The following is a 15,620-nucleotide window of genomic DNA, read 5'->3' as shown; positions in this document are numbered from 1 at the left end:
TGTGTGAAGTTTTGTTGGCTTTTGAAATAATGAGACATGATCACGCTACAAAATAAGAAAACGAAAACCGTTGGAAGTTCAAAACTATGCTTTACACTGGAACAACAAATACTCAAATAACAATAGTGTGTAACTGGTTCTGCAATTTTTTTTTTTAAATCTAACAACCTTACATTTTGTCTATTTTTATGACTCAGACGCGCAATTTTATTGCGAGTGTAGCTTTTTGAGATCTGTGAAGCAGCATTGAAGTACTTATTGTATTCAGCTTCAGTTTGTTGGGTGTCAAAATGATTTGTGATATGTATTATGCTTTTTAATGCTGACATATGCGATTCTGATTGTGATTCTAATTTAGATACTCGAAGCGCAAGCAACAAGTCAAAATTACAAAAAATATCTGTGACAATGAGCTCGCTAACCGGCTGTTTGCTGGCAGCTCTGTAAACAACGAGATAAATCTGAAAATTGATTAACTTTGATGGCAATCACACCGATTGAATACTGAGAGTAGTAACGGCGCACTGCCAGCTTTTGGGTATTACGTCACAGTCACAGTCACCTTGAGAGTGGGCTCATAAATTAAATATTCAGCTACACAAATACATGGGTATGGATACAGATAGAGATATATTTGTAACGCAGCTTAGAACGCTGCTGCCTATTAATTATTTGAGGCAGTCAAATTGAAACATGGCAATGAACATTGAATTCAAAACAATACTCTGCTTAGAAAAGGGCTATATGCACTTCATAACTCAGTTAGCTGGCAAATTTATAACTTCACTATATGTTTTGGCGTTTCATTGTTTTCACTGTGGAAGCGCCAAAAAAATAAACGAGTTCAGTTCTGTGTTGGCTTTTGTTTTTGGCGGCAAATGGGAAGAGCACGTGGTGTTGTCATTGGACCCTCTGTGAATACCGGTTTCAGTTGTGAGTTTTTATTTCTGCTGGGGCCCGATGACGTAGTTCTTTTGCTGGAACATGTGGCAACTGTGGATCTCAAAGTCAAACGGCCCATGACCAATTTAGTTGAGTAACTTCGCAGTCGCCACAGCATGCTGCAAAGTGGGGTCAATGTATTCGATATATTACATATATATGTATATTCCATATATGAAAATAAAACTAAAATTAGAATAAAAAAAATGTAAAATAAAAGCTACACATTGTTTTCATACTGAAATTTGCTTTTAATGGAAAAATCGCCTATTGAATTATTGAACTTAATTAATTCACTCAAGAGGTTTTAAGTGCTTTTGCCATCTTTTCGTGTATAATTAAAATGTCATTATAATGAAATATGCGATATGTGTATTCTACTGCAAGTGCACACACAGAGATTCAAGAACACTTCAGTCTCCGTCCCGTGAAATCCCCTATTTATGTCTTGTTTTGGCCTTGTGCAGAAATGTGCCACATGAGTTGCTGTTGCATTGTTCCCATATGCGCTTGCCTCTTGAGGCATTTATCTTTTGTGTCAATCAAATGAAATTCATTTCGACATCGAAGCGAGTGCGCATTTGAATGCTCAAAATTAATTGTTATTCGTATTACAACAGATTTAATTGATTTTAATGATGCAAGTAACAATAAAAAATGCTTTTTGTATGCGCAGTACAAAATATTTAAAATTTTTTTCAGCTTCTACATTTGTGTTATTCCCCCAATTACAATATAGTCAAGCAAATCAAATTAACAATGAACAATTATAGACATACATTGATGTTAAAATACTTAAAATTTACATCTTAAAACAAAATGTGTTTCATTATTTCATTAGTTTTTGCAATATGTCGATCGGCAGTGGAAAGACGATAGCTTCGGTTTGGTCATTGCAAATAGTGTTCAAGGTTTGCAGGTAACGCAGCTAAGTAGGAATGGAATTAGGAATTAGTTACGCAATAATATTAATATTAAATCGATAATAACTTGTAATGCTATTGGATTCGATTCCATAATGTCAGCTGCTTCCTTCAGAGCCTTCACAGCATCCCGCTCGCCATTTGCAGCAGCAACCTTGGCCATGGCCTCTCGTCTTGCCTCCTGCTCCACGGCCATGGCACGTTGCAGGGACTCGGGCATAAGAATATCGGTGCTATTACATTGCTGATTAAACGAGGTTGTTTTTAATTCGATCGCAACTTACATTTCAACTCGCTCAATGCGTATGCCCCAGGGATCTGTTGCCCCAGTGGAATCGAGCATGTTTTTGATTTGCCTGGATAGTGTTTTCTTAGCGGAAACCAGTTCAATGAGCATATACAGACCGGTGACATTGCGCAATGTTGTCATGGCCAGCAACTGGCAGCAATATGCGGGATCAATCACCTGGAGTGCCACGTCTAGCGGATTACTGATTCTATAGTAGACCACGGCGTCAACACTGACGGTCACCGAGTCCTTTGTCAGTATATCCTGCGGTGGCACATCCAACGATGTCGTTCGCAAATCCACCTTTTGGTATTGATCCACACAGGGTACAATGAATATCAAACCTGGACCTTTGGGTCCGCCCGGACGCAGACGACCCAATCTTAAAACCACAGCACGTTGATACTCCTGCAGTACGACGAGACACATGAAAACCGATATTGGGAAAAACACGATCACCAAGATATAAGATATTGCTATGAAAATGGTTTCCCAAATGCCACGAGGCTGATTCTCAGCTGGATATGGAATTTGCCGACATTATTTTGTAGAATAAATGAATCATCGGAACTCACTTGTTTTAACATTTCGATGTATGTTAGTCAAACGTCCCGAATCGGAACTTTCCGAATCATCGTCGTCGGTCTCGCGACTTTTATTAGTCGGAGATAATTTGATATGGTCGATTTCCTTATATCCCTCTGGCAGTTCCTTTGCTTTAGTATCGCTTCTGTTCTCCATACCCAAAGTTGTAGAAGTAAGACTAGGAATTTGTGTGAATATTGTACAGAGAACAAGTAAACAATTGAATCAGATAAAACTGTCAAACATTTGTATGGCAAACAGGTTTCAAAGGTTATCAGAATTGGCATTTACATACATTTAAATATTTGAAAGTCACGTCTTAGGCACGTCTCTCAATGAACTGTGTTTGTCAAATCAATAGCTCTAAATTCAGCTTAAAGACTCATGTTAAACATGCTGTACATTGAGACATATTGTCTTCTATAAAATGTTTATCAGTGAGCTTGTAAAGTTATTATTATAAATTTATAAAACTGAATTAAATGTTTAAATACATTTTTTTCTAGTTGCCATTAGTTAAATTGAACATTGTGTTTAGTAATGTCCATAATATTTTCCATTTGTAATTCAATTGAAACATTTTTTGACCTTCAATAAGTTTGAGTTGCGGCTGATGAGAAACATGCAAAGGCATCAAAAAGTTGCCGTCTATCGACTACAATTTAAATATTTAATTGCGCACATTTTTTTGAAACGGAATCATCGATTTTATTTTTTCTTTCATGTGAACGTTTTTTACCAAGCGAGGAAAATTAAATTACAAATAAAGTAAAACAAATTATGAAACGAATGCGGCCCTCTTTGTTGCCCATATGCATTTTTTTGTTAGCATATTTATTTAATTTTGAATTGGAATTAATGACAAATTTATTGGGCTTAACGAATTAATTAATTATCCGCTCATTTGTTTGTTTAATTTTCTATTAATTGAATGTTTCTCAATGGCATGCGATGCCTGTTTAAATCTTCAAATCTGTATAAATTACTAAGCGCTTTTGCCTATTAAATGTCAGTCAACGTTTTTCTCATTAGCGGCAGGAAGCAAGCATGTTTTGGACTATCAAATTATGTGATGTCGATTTGCATAGAAAATTGTAAACATAATGATAAATAAATGAATTTTGAATATGGTGATTAAATTCATGCAATATTTATACTGGAGCATAAACTAATTAAAGATTATTTAACTTTCTATTGACTTAAAGCTCTGCAACACCTCAGGTGGTAATTGATGGGAATTGAATCGGTAATACAATGGCACACAAAAGCGTTTCAAATTAGGCTTCCAACTCGTTAATTTAATGGTTGGACTCCCAACCAATCACCTTTTCCCTAGCTCCTACTATATGTGACCTTTCTACCGCATGTCGTCAAATAAAACGATCGATTGATCCATTAAATTAATTGAGTGTAGTGACAACGTTTTGCCAACAGAACCAGACAGATGACCAACATTGGACAGAGTCTGTGTGTTTAATCGAGGAAGGGGAGGGGTATGTACTTTAACCCGAGGGAGGAACTCCATTGTCAATTGCGTCACGTGCAAACTGCAGACGATTTAATGGGCTGCACCTGGCTCAATCTGTTGCTAACGAGTGTTTCAGAGTCCTCCAGACGCCTTAATTAATGCAACTGCAATGGCTGCACATGCAAATGGACGCTACTGTAATACAATACAGTGGAGGGAGACGGTAGATGGTGTGAATTGTTTGGCAGTAAAGCTGGGGCTCAGCTGGCCAAACAGTTGCGATGCTCTGAAGTGGCCTCCAGATGACGAAAGAAAAAAACAATGTTGAAAAAGTTTCAAAAGTAAACAAAAAAGAAAAATAGATGAGAGTAAACGAAATCGTGACATATGAACAGAAATATTTTGATTGATATGAAAGCACAAAAGGTGAGAGAAAAAGATGCGACGAAAGCTAAAAGAAGATGTGTTGAATAATGAAAATAAATAAACAAGACTTAAAGATGACGCAAGGCAAGTACATGAAATAACAAAATACAATTTAAAACTTGTTGAAAGATTTAAGCAAACTTTGCTGCAGAATTTAAAATATTTAAAAAATTTGCTGAAAATATAAATTTAACAACAAAGTACGCCGTACCCATCGCTTAATAATACAAATAAATACTTCCACACACACAATTAACAAGATTAATTAAAACACGTGCAATGCGAATTATTGCGTGAGCGGATTATGTCATCAATTATTTTCTGATTTGCTTTTGTTTTACGAACAAGTCACAACGTGAGCAAAAAGGTGTTATTATATCACATTTATAATTGATCTATTGTTTCTATACACTAGAGCATACGAATTTGTCGATTTAAAAATGGAAATAAGTAAAGTTCAGTAATTTTTGGTTTTTTGATTTTATTTCATATGCTATATAGGCAGTGTTATTATACGCAGGGAATATAAATGAATTTAATGTATGTCATAAAAACGACAGAAAGTAAAAAGTGTGATAAAAAGGTAAAATGAAATGAACACGTACTCAGCCAAGTGTTTGTGCCCTTTTAACTGTTAACTTAGAACCTCGTCAAATATTCAACCTAGGAACGAAGTGGATTTTGAGTAGTCGCCTCAGCTTGGACCACGTGCTGCTTTGGTGCTTATCTCTTGTTACCTTTACGCTGTGCACTTTAATTAAGTTAACAACTGTTTGAGCCAAGAGAGCAACAAGCGAGCAACACTGTAATTTCGTTTTTTCTTTGATTTTGCCTGCCACAGACAAAACATCACAGAAAAACTGCGGCACATGCCGCACGGCACTTGAACAACTCTCCGTCGCTCGCTTGGGGCAACGGTTGTGGACTGTGCTGAGTGCCTTGTGCAACTGTTGCATAAACAATCGATAACTATATTTGGGCGATTAGCGTAGGTGTGGTAAGAAGGCGACTGCAGGCAACGACATCGTCATCATCATCATCACCTGTTATCAACTATTGTAAATCCAATAAGCAATTATAAATCTTGGTGAATGATCCAGCAGGTTTGCCTAGAGGCACTTTTAATAGCAGAAAGCAATTACAATGCCCAACCCAAGATGCACTTTTGACTGCTGTTGCCACCCACAATTCCAATTGATGATCAACAACAAAACAAATGCAAAAACACTTTGTTAAGTCTTTGAGCGAAACTCAACTCAATTCATATTCAAGCTCAATTATGACACTGTCGTGTCGTTGGCTTGTCGTTTGCTTTTTTTTTGCCTGGAATTGGCATTCCATAATTGAGGAAACGCCAGAGCAAAACCAGCAACCAAATTCCAGACTCAACTATCAATTAAGTTTTCTACTGCAAATTGAAAAAACATTTATCAGGCCTGGCCTGAAAGTGGCTCAATAGACTGCGGATACAGATTACAGTCGGCCACAATTACGAGTATTGAATGGAATCATTGAATTGATTGTACACCTAGTTTTCTCAACTGGAGCACACTCGAGCAATTACACAATCGATAGTTGTGTAAATATTCATTTTATTCACTTTATACTTGTTGCAACTTAACTGCCTCGCATACATATTTAATTATAGTTTAGCCAATAGCAACATTAAAACAATACACTAATATTGCGTGCAAAGAAATTCGACATATTTAAATATTTAATTATTTCCACATTTATTTCGTGCAATCTTAATTAAATCTATGCTCTGATTTCAATCGAATTTAATTACTTTCTTTGCTCAAAGCATTTTCTCTGCTTTTATTCGAAGATACATTTTCAATTGTTGCTTCTTACATTTGCAGTCTGATTTATTGCTTAATCAAAGCAGCAAAGCTTAGCCACCTTTTGGTCACTTCCATCTCTCAATTGTAATTGAATTTTACAGACAACTTTTCACTTTACATCAATTATCCGAGTGTCGTAAATCTGGAAATGTGTTTTGTGTTTCTCTCTTTCTATCTCTGTTTCTTATGCCATCATATTATGTTTTTGCTACATTCCCACGCCCAACGACAAGCGTCAGCACGTACAGCAAAGTCTGTTGGGAGGAAGGTTTCGATTTGGCTGGGGTCAAATAGTTGTTAATGACTTTCTAATTAATTTTTGTTTACGAAGCAATCAAGCGATTCTTTAATGACCCCAACAAGTGCACTGAACTTTGGCGAGTGTCTAATTCTCAGCTGAGAAGTGAGAAATCAAGTGTGTTGCAGAGTCAATGCGGTAAACCTTTTGTGCAGTGGCAAATTGAGTTGATTGAAGCGCGGGTCGCCCTCATAGCACATTATGAAAAGTGAACAGTATCCATAACGGATCATAATTGAGTGTACTTGTGTTTGCTGCATATGCAACACGCTCGCCTATCGGACAGTCCGATCAGCAACAACTTGTTGCAGTTGCAGCAACTATGAGGGTCAGAGTCAAAGTTCAATAAAATCCAATTAAAGTGGCGCAGTGTTGCCTCACTGCACTCTGCCTTCTCTTCTTTATTCGAGGTATGTTGTACCCGCAGACCTTTCAACAAAACCAGCCTCGTAAATCTAAATGAACTACAACCTGCAGCTGCCCCCTCCGTTAGCTGCCCAGAAAAGTTGCAAACTTGCAGCTATTTCATTTAATAAAAGGCAGCATGAACTTTCACCGGAGTTTTTCCCAGCAGCTAGCTCAATTGAATTCTAGCGAGGCTGCGTCTACACTCGGGTCATTATCTGCCTGCAACGTGCTGAGACCGACTGCAGCGATATTGCATTGACTGCGCCTTAAATAATATTCGTATACTGGTATAAGTAAATTTCCTTGGGTTATACTTAATTCGCTTTGCTATTTTTAGCATATTTATTGCCATGCGCAGAAAAGGGGGCCAAACTCTGCGGTTACCAGAGGTCAATTTATGGTCTTGTTATTTCCAACACAAACTCAACTACGTGGACCCTTCCCTCCCTTTGCTTCTTTATGACAGCTACTTCCGCTCAAGAGTTCTTCAATTCCATCTCTTTCAGTCATGCGTCACAGTAGTTGAGCGCATTAAGTAACGAGTTGCAAAGTGAGTGTTCGTACATCTTATGGTTTTGCACACATTCCGGAGCATGACCAAAGCTTAAGAGTACAATCTTTTAATTTTGTTTGCTTTTGAGCTTAAATTTAAAGGTTAATGTACACTGTGTGATTCATACGACACCCTATAAAGTTCGTGATTAAATTATTATAGAATAATTGAATTGGTCACTTTCTGGTCACTGGAATTACTACCAAATGAATAATAAATTGTTAAATTTTCACACAAAACAGCATTAAATTCGAGATTTTTATAAAAGATTAATTAAATTTATAACTTATAAATAAATATAAATAATAATATTAATAAAACATTCAATTTTCACAAATATTCTCTACTTGTATTCATTAAATGAAAACTTTCGGTGTTCCATCAAACAGTAATTTTATCTAATTAAATTAAGTTATTTAACGAACATTCGATGTCTCTGTTAGTGAACTTCAAGTCAAAATAAATGTAGATACATTTGAAATGTATCTCGTAATCGCTGTAATCCTTTCAGGTCTGAAGCAGCAGCATCGTCATCCATCACTTGCTGCAACAATCGCTGCAGCAACCGGCAGCACTTCACACACACACTCGAGTTGTGTGAATTATTTAAATTTTTGACTCACGTCACTTGAACTCAACGCCCCTCGCTTTTCGAGGCACTCGAAAGTTGCATGCCCCGACGTTGGCTTTAGAAACACTATCACAATAACACATCATTTGTCAGGCAAACAAATGATGTTGCATGTAACCTTATCATCTCATATCCGTTGCAGACAGTGGCTACAATGACAGTGAGCGGACACTACAACACAGAGGGGGGAGAGAGAAAGGGAGGCACAAAGCGAGGTACAGCACACCTAAGGTCAAGCGCTAAGGTTAGACGATGCCTTGCAGAGAAAGCCAGCACACAATGCAGAGTGTCGAAAAGGGGGCGTGACGAAGACGGAGCGAAGAGTTCTGTTGGCCACTGACAGGATGCAAGCCATTCACAATGGCTGCTAATGAATAAACATGGTGTCGTATCAACTTCCGGAGCAGCATTTCCCTATACCCTGTATCGATAGAATGTGCAAATATACTTAGAATGATGTGCAGGGTGGTTACTAGTCCACAACTTTGGCTAAAATGCTTGCCATGTTACGTATACGCTCCATGTGTCAGTTGCCGATGAAGTTGCGCAAACAAGTGACAAATTTATTGGTAGGACAGCACAAAGTCCCCTGGCGAGCACAACAATGTCTCGACTCATGTACTGTGTCCCTGACTAAGGTCTGAAGTGGTCTGTGCTAGTTCTGTCGCTGACATTGACGCGTCTAATGATCAGAGATGTCTGCCGGACGTGGTCAACCCGCTGCACAAGCAAATAAGTTTGGTGTTTGTTGTAAAATGCTAAGTGAATTGTTTTTCGTTTCACAATGTGGTTCCGTTACATCTTTGCCGACCATTGTTTATCCCATTTAAGCTTCGAATGTGGACGCTCGGTAAAGGCAAAAAATGTTTGCCAATGGCGTTCGAGTCGTCCAAGCGAACTTCCGACATGGTTTTCGGTCTAGTTGGATTAATCTTTTGGTGCGAGACAGTATGTGTTGGCTTTGCTGATTGCCATTGGCACTTGCTCGCATTGTAGTTAACTAAAAGCCATATCAACGGGTAGAGAAAGTCTATTAAGGATGGCAAGCTAAGATAATTGGACAGTTACGTCAATACTATTAATAAAAGATTTGACTGTTGATTAAGTTAGACTCTTACCATAGCTTAGAAGAAAAAGGTTAAATAAAACAGCTAAAAACTTACTACGAACAGCAAGGAAAATAGTTACATTCAACATAAATTGTTAAGCCAGAATGAAATGCTATGTTTACTTATTACATTTTTGTATTTCCTTTTTTGCAGAACTCTCATCAAACCACAGTGGACCTAAACACAATGAGCAGAACCAAAAACCAAACGAAACGAAGTACAATCAGGAGAATGACCTCCCGCTCCAATACTGCAATTGTTGGATGCCTTCTGACATTATTGCATTTAATCACACCCATGCAGGGTCTCACGCATTCGGTGTTCACGTTCACGAATGCTTCGACATCCTTTGGGCAACTTGTCACCTCCAGCACCTTGGTGTGGGAGACCTATGAGGATCCCAAGCAGCTGCAATTTGCCGTCGAGGGTGGCAAATTCATAACGGAGGATGAGCATTATCCCATTTACGTTTGCCGTGTGGTCATCGATGGCGTGCCCACATCTGGTCACACCGAGAAAGTACAACAGAAGCATGTGTGTGTGGCAGCTCTCGCCAAGCGCAGTGTCAACCAACATTTCGATGTGCTGATGAATAAAGGACATCTCGGCAAGATCGCTTGGAAGCCGTGGCGAAAGTTCAATGTGGGCATTCCTGTGGGTGCCATTCGCGTGGGTGACGACACCTATGTTGCACGCCACCGGGCACAGCATGACACCAGCGATGGAGCACAACACGGGGCTGATTACTATCTGGGCCGCTTGGAGCAGGTGGGTCTTGGCAAAATCAAGGTTGTGGAGAACGGAATGGAGAAGTACTACGATGATGGTGAACTTCTCATTGAAACGGAACCCTTCCGCTACGAGCTGCGTGACATCAAGTTAGATGGCGGTCGTATCACTATGCGCGAAAATTCCACCGAATTGGGTAAGTGAACACATCGTACTTATGACAATTTGTATGCTAATTAATGTTTACGTTGAATTGTCCATATAGCTACTGGCAAACTAGAAAATCGCGGTGACACCTACGACACCGTGGAGATGGTGATGAGCTACAGCTTTGACTACATGCAGTACTGGGGAGCCCATGACGGTGTCGCCAAGGGCTTGCCTACCAAGATCTTTGAAAAGAATGTTGACACTCCAGCGGAGATCAACTGGGCCCTGAAGCATGGCGAGAAACGGCGGGAAAATAAAGCCGTCTACTCCAAACTCTGGCCGGGAACAGCCATTAATGTGACCCTGCGTGGCAACTACGTGACTCTAGATTCGCCCTATTCTGCCAAACTCTCTGCCTTCTACTATGACAGCGAGAGCGTCTCACGTTTGATCAACGCAGAGGTAAGTTAGTCATATTATATTAAAGCGGAAACTAAATTAATTCGTATATTAATTTTGCAGGTGCGTAAGAGCTACTTGAAGGATGTGAAGATGGAGTTCAGTCCAGTGTACTGGATTGAAAATGGTACCGTGGTGCCGACAACAACCACTACATCGACAACGTCAACGACGACACATGCAACTACAACCATCAACAACGAACCTACGCCCATCAATGAGCCACCGCAAGTCCGTATTGAGCACATGGGCGTGAAGCATTCCGGACCGGACTCGCTGGAAAAAACGTTAAATGATGCCAACAACGAAGTCAACTCAAATGATGCGCCCGAAAACATGTCCTCAAAGGATGCAGCGCTGGCCGGCATTGGTGTGAGCGGTCAATCGGGAGCTACAACAATCACTACAGCAACAGGAGCTCTATTCACGTATCTAATTGTGACGCTAATAAATCTGTAGATGGGAATCATGCCAGGCCTTAAGAGGGCTGAGACAAGAAGGTCTCCCTATTAGCATAGCGTTTAATTGTTGTTGTTGTACCTGTTGTACCCGTCTTTGAGAGCATGTCGTGAGATGCGAATAGAAACCGAAACAGAAAGATAGACAGACATGGAATAGATATAGAATGGCATGAAATGAAACCGGATCGAGGTTTGTGTGGCTCCAGTGTGTGGGTGCGTGGTTCAATAGATGTATGAGGCGAAGAAGAAAAGTTGATATTTTTATACTTCTCCCATGACTGCTTCTTCATCTATATAAAGCATATAACGTACGTAGCGAACAAATTGAATTTTAAGCAACATAAAACATTCCTAACTAGCCCTCACACATGAAAAATGAATCAAAAAATATACATATAAAAATATATATATATATATTTCCATATATATCTTTAACAAAAAAAAAAAATATTTACATTTTGTAAGCAGATTTGTTTTAATATTTGCTTCGTCTTTTAGTTTATTAAGAGAGCGCAAAATGAATTCACAATAAACTGTAGGAAAATAATTAATTGAATGATCTGGCGATGATGACGAAGATGATAATAAAAATTAGGGCTAAAGAATGTGTGTACATGCGTTATATAGCGTACGTTCAATGATATAATGATGTATATGTATGTCTAAAATGTAAAATCTATGTAAAACATAAGTATCTATGTATAAAATAAGTCAAACACTCCAAATATATGTAAATTAGTTACAACTTTCATTTCCACTACTAACTTTAAATATACTTTGCTCTACTTTTCTGTCTCCTCTCTTTCTATAAGTTAAATTTTATGTTTTTTTTCAATTCTGTGTTGAGATATGATAAACGAAGAAGAATCTCTAACTTATAATTTCGTAAAAACTGAAATCAAATAAAGCTTGTAAATTAATATTGATCGATTTTCAGTGTGGATTACCTTATCATTTATAATTGGCGAACTGGAACTCTTGATATTATTTACTGTCTTTCGAAATATACTGTATACGATCTTTCTAGATTTCTATATCAACAGCTGAGACTTGTTGTTTAATTAGCATTGATTATAAAAAACAGCAAACAAGTTTCAGAAAGCTGTTCAAATTGTAGCTAGTATGTATAATATGTTATATGGTATCAAAATACCTTCATATTTGCGAGATAAACAATTGCTGTGTTTTCTCATCTTGGTATTCAAAAACTTGTATTGATGGATGGTTGAATTTATTTAACATGCTGACAAATAACTTAACTGAAAAGCTGAGCTCAGAATATGAGACAGCAACAGAGGACCATAAAATATATTTATTGACAGAACATGCATTAACTTACTATATATATTTCAACACTCTATGCATTTCTTAAGACTTTATGTACTATCTGTAAACGCCTTGAAACGGTTACCCAATGCCATAAAAGTCGCCTTTAATTAATTCTATGAAATATGCGCGACACATCGCACTATTAGCCTAACGTTTAATGTCCAATTACATCTCATGTGTCACCTGCAATTCTTTTCAGTTTATTTGATTTCGATTTTGACTTACGAATATGTGCGGTGGCAGCCAATTACAGCAAACGGTAGACAGTTAGACAGCTAAACAATAGAACAGCGAAAGCCAGATGGGGTCTGTCAGATAATTCCCGTCTATTACTCATACTCAGTATAGACCGAGGTGCCACCAGTTCTGGGCGTGTTCGGCAAAAATAAAAAAAGAGTATAGAGATCACAGACCGGCTCTTAGAGCCAGCTAATTAACAACACGCAGACTGAAGTTGTTTATTTTATATTTCTGTATATATTATGCGATCGTTGTTGTTGTCATTCTCATTGTTAATTTAAATTACAAATTAGCAATGGAACTGCCATGCAGTCTGCTGGGTCCTCGATTATAATGCAAAACACGTCGGCACTGCTTGCTTTAGCTGTGATAATGATATATGCGACTCGACGAGTTTTTGGCGTACACGTACTTATCGCAGCCACTGCCATGATTTTTATTACTCATCAATTCGAATGCTGTTGGTTCTGGTCTTTTTGATGCCATAGCCATCAAACACAATAGCGGCCAGAAAGCGGTTTTATTTAATGATTTAAAATTCGAATTTTTGCATTAGAATTATTTTCTATGTAGTAGAGTAAGCGTGTGTGTTATATTTTTAAAGCGTGACCTCATCTAGGCGATTTCAAAACGAGTTTTCATCTGATGCCTATTGAACTAGTGATGTTGTTATTATAGGGGGCGTACACAATGGGGAGGGCTGCTCCAGAGTATTATGAATATGAACAGAGTACGTTTCACGTTTACGCTACACGTTTTTGTTAAAGTGTTGTCCAATTTTCGAGGCGGCAACAAGTTTTCCAAAATTGATTAACCTGTGAACTGTGAAGTGGGCATTTCTGTATGTTATATGTATATTAAAATATAATTTTAAAATTCAATTAATTACTTTTCGTATAATCCTCATGAAGGGTCTCTGTCGATAGAGTTGTTAGTATTTTTTAACTCATAACTTTGTGCCTAGACGAAATGTATGTTATATACAGAAAAAGGTAAAACACGGCTGCTGCTGTCGGTTTACTATGTGGTATATTGTGTAATTTATAGTATACTTTGAATGTAATGGTATATCAGATATACCAGACATGTTGCCTTGGGTAGTCAGTACTTACTGTCTTGTTTTATTTTATTGAAAATGAGTAGATAGTATATCACAGTCGAGCACAATCGGCTGAAGCTTTATTACTTGCTTTTAATATTCAACTATGAACAAAATGAGAATAGTATTTTTCCACACATGAATTGAATTGTGTTGTCTATATTTGAAATTAATATACTGCTCAAATTAATTTTATTTTTTCACTAATTTATTAATTTGATTAATTCTCTTATTAAATGCATGTAAAATACTTTCTTTTCTACTTCAATCATGCAACTCACCTCATTTTGAAATTTAACATTTTGTTTAAAAGTATTTGTGGTTTGCTACGATGAAAACGGTTTGTGAGAAGGCGTTCTACCAAAGTCATGTGATATTTAAAATTAAAAACTTTTTGTCTGCTACCCGTTGTGGAACTCTCATAAAATATTTGCCTTGGTTTAATATAAAATTGACTTCAATGGCAAATGTTTTTAGAACACTTTATCGTCGCAAATAATCAGCCTGCATATTTTATGCGCCCAGTTGACGATGCTGCTGAGGATGAGGTGAAATCATCCTGGACAGCAGACTGGGCCGCTGTGCTCTGCTGGCGTTGGTGCTGTACTAACCGAATTTTATGCTTCGCTACGTTGAAACAATTGCCTTCGCTCCCGCACCGCCGCAAAAAGCATTTGCACCGACCGGCAAACCACCTGCAACCCCTTCGCATGGATTTCTATTTGACGTGCGTTAACTGAATTTAGTTTAGTCCCGGCCGGTTTTCAGCTTCGTGGCCTCTTGCATATCGGCGTGCAATCTGAAATCTGCATTGAGGCGTGACGAGAGCCCGCGGTTGCCTGCTGTCCTCTCATAGTGTGAGTATGTGAGGTGCGAGGGTCTGTGTGTGTGTCTGTGTGTTTGTATTTCTCAATATGAACCTAAGGTGCACTTTGTGCAATTTACGCGCAGCTCCGCTGACGTTGTGTTTACGCTTCATAATTTTTTTTAAGTATTTGCATTAATATTCTGTATCCTTTGCACTGCGGAAGCAGGGGGAAACGATACGAGTGCCTAACATATGGCGTGAAACTCGCTTATGTTGGCTAAGAAATTTATTTCTTTTGGGATTAAGTTGACTATTGACTGTTTCACCTTTTACTCCCGTCATATGTGTAAATAACCTATAGAAAAGTAAATCGATTTAACTATATTATAAACAGGACATTTAATGAATAAGTTTCAGGAAAAGATTAAAGGTGTTTAAACGGAATCATCAGTATTCTCTTCAGCATTATCAGCAACATCGGCGTTATCGCTTGATTCGTTGTCTCCAGAGCTTTCGAAGTTAGATGAGCCACCCTCTGGATCGCCTTGGGAGCCACTTTCCTGATCTTTCTGATCATCTTGATCTTGTTGATCTTGCTGATCTTGTTGATCTTGTTGATCTTGTTGATCTTGCTGGTCTTGCTGATCGCCTTGAGATAGTTCAATGTTATCCTGCTCTTCCTGCTGTCCCTGAGCAGCAGCCACAGCAACCAATCCAATCAATACAATCACGATGTAGAAACGCATTTTGTTGTTTTGTTAATGTTACTTTGCAAAGAAATAATTTAAACTGTTTTTAATTATCGAGATCACTCCAGCTTATATAGGTATGACTTTTATTCGAAAATCCCCAACAGCTGTAGGCCGAAA

The 15,620-nt window shown here is 38.1% G+C and overlaps 3 protein-coding genes across 4 annotated transcripts in view; 1 reads left to right on the top strand and 2 right to left on the bottom strand.

Annotated features, from left to right (window-relative positions):
• LOC117568496 (protein unzipped) overlaps positions 1-12,195 on the top strand; it is a 33,260-nt gene extending 21,065 nt beyond the window's left edge. For both annotated transcript variants that reach the window (XM_052005361.1, XM_034249186.2), the window contains 3 exons: positions 9,630-10,401; positions 10,471-10,817; positions 10,878-12,195. In XM_052005361.1, coding sequence (XP_051861321.1) covers positions 9,663-10,401; positions 10,471-10,817; positions 10,878-11,273 — 1,482 coding nt within the window. In that variant the 5' untranslated portion in view covers positions 9,630-9,662 and the 3' untranslated portion in view covers positions 11,274-12,195. The remainder of the gene's footprint in view (positions 1-9,629; positions 10,402-10,470; positions 10,818-10,877) is intronic.
• On the bottom strand, positions 1,696-2,951 carry LOC117566796 (band 7 protein AGAP004871). The gene is made up of 4 exons (XM_034246339.2): positions 2,730-2,951; positions 2,150-2,672; positions 1,933-2,098; positions 1,696-1,870 (listed from the first exon to the last, which is right to left on the bottom strand). Exons 1-4 carry the CDS (start codon positions 2,893-2,895, stop codon positions 1,772-1,774), a joined length of 954 nt encoding a protein of 317 aa, XP_034102230.1. The 5' UTR covers positions 2,896-2,951; the 3' UTR covers positions 1,696-1,771.
• Positions 12,196-15,185: 2,990 nt separating the features above from the next.
• Positions 15,186-15,497, bottom strand: LOC117566798 (nucleolar transcription factor 1-like). The gene has a single exon (XM_034246340.1). It carries the CDS (start codon positions 15,495-15,497, stop codon positions 15,186-15,188), a length of 312 nt encoding a protein of 103 aa, XP_034102231.1.
• Between the last annotated feature and the right edge of the window lie 123 nt (positions 15,498-15,620).

This window comes from Drosophila albomicans, chromosome 3 (genome assembly GCF_009650485.2).
Source record: "Drosophila albomicans strain 15112-1751.03 chromosome 3, ASM965048v2, whole genome shotgun sequence".
NCBI classification, from domain to species: domain Eukaryota; kingdom Metazoa; phylum Arthropoda; class Insecta; order Diptera; family Drosophilidae; genus Drosophila; species Drosophila albomicans.
Note: the sequence above shows the minus strand (reverse complement) of the source record. Positions and strands in the feature narration are given on the sequence as shown.

Excerpts from the sequence above, each read along its gene's own strand:
- LOC117566796 (XM_034246339.2), bottom strand. The coding sequence starts at position 2,895 with ATGGAGAACAGAAGCGATACTAAAGCAAAGGAACTGCCAGAGGGATAT. Across the intron at positions 2,673-2,729 it reads ACATCGAAATGTTAAAACAA|CTGAGAATCAGCCTCGTGGC; the intron begins GTGAGTTCCGAT and ends TTCCATATCCAG. Across the intron at positions 2,099-2,149 it reads CGCATTGAGCGAGTTGAAAT|CACCGATATTCTTATGCCCG; the intron begins GTAAGTTGCGAT and ends GCAATGTAATAG.
- LOC117566798 (XM_034246340.1), bottom strand. The coding sequence starts at position 15,497 with ATGCGTTTCTACATCGTGATTGTATTGATTGGATTGGTTGCTGTGGCT.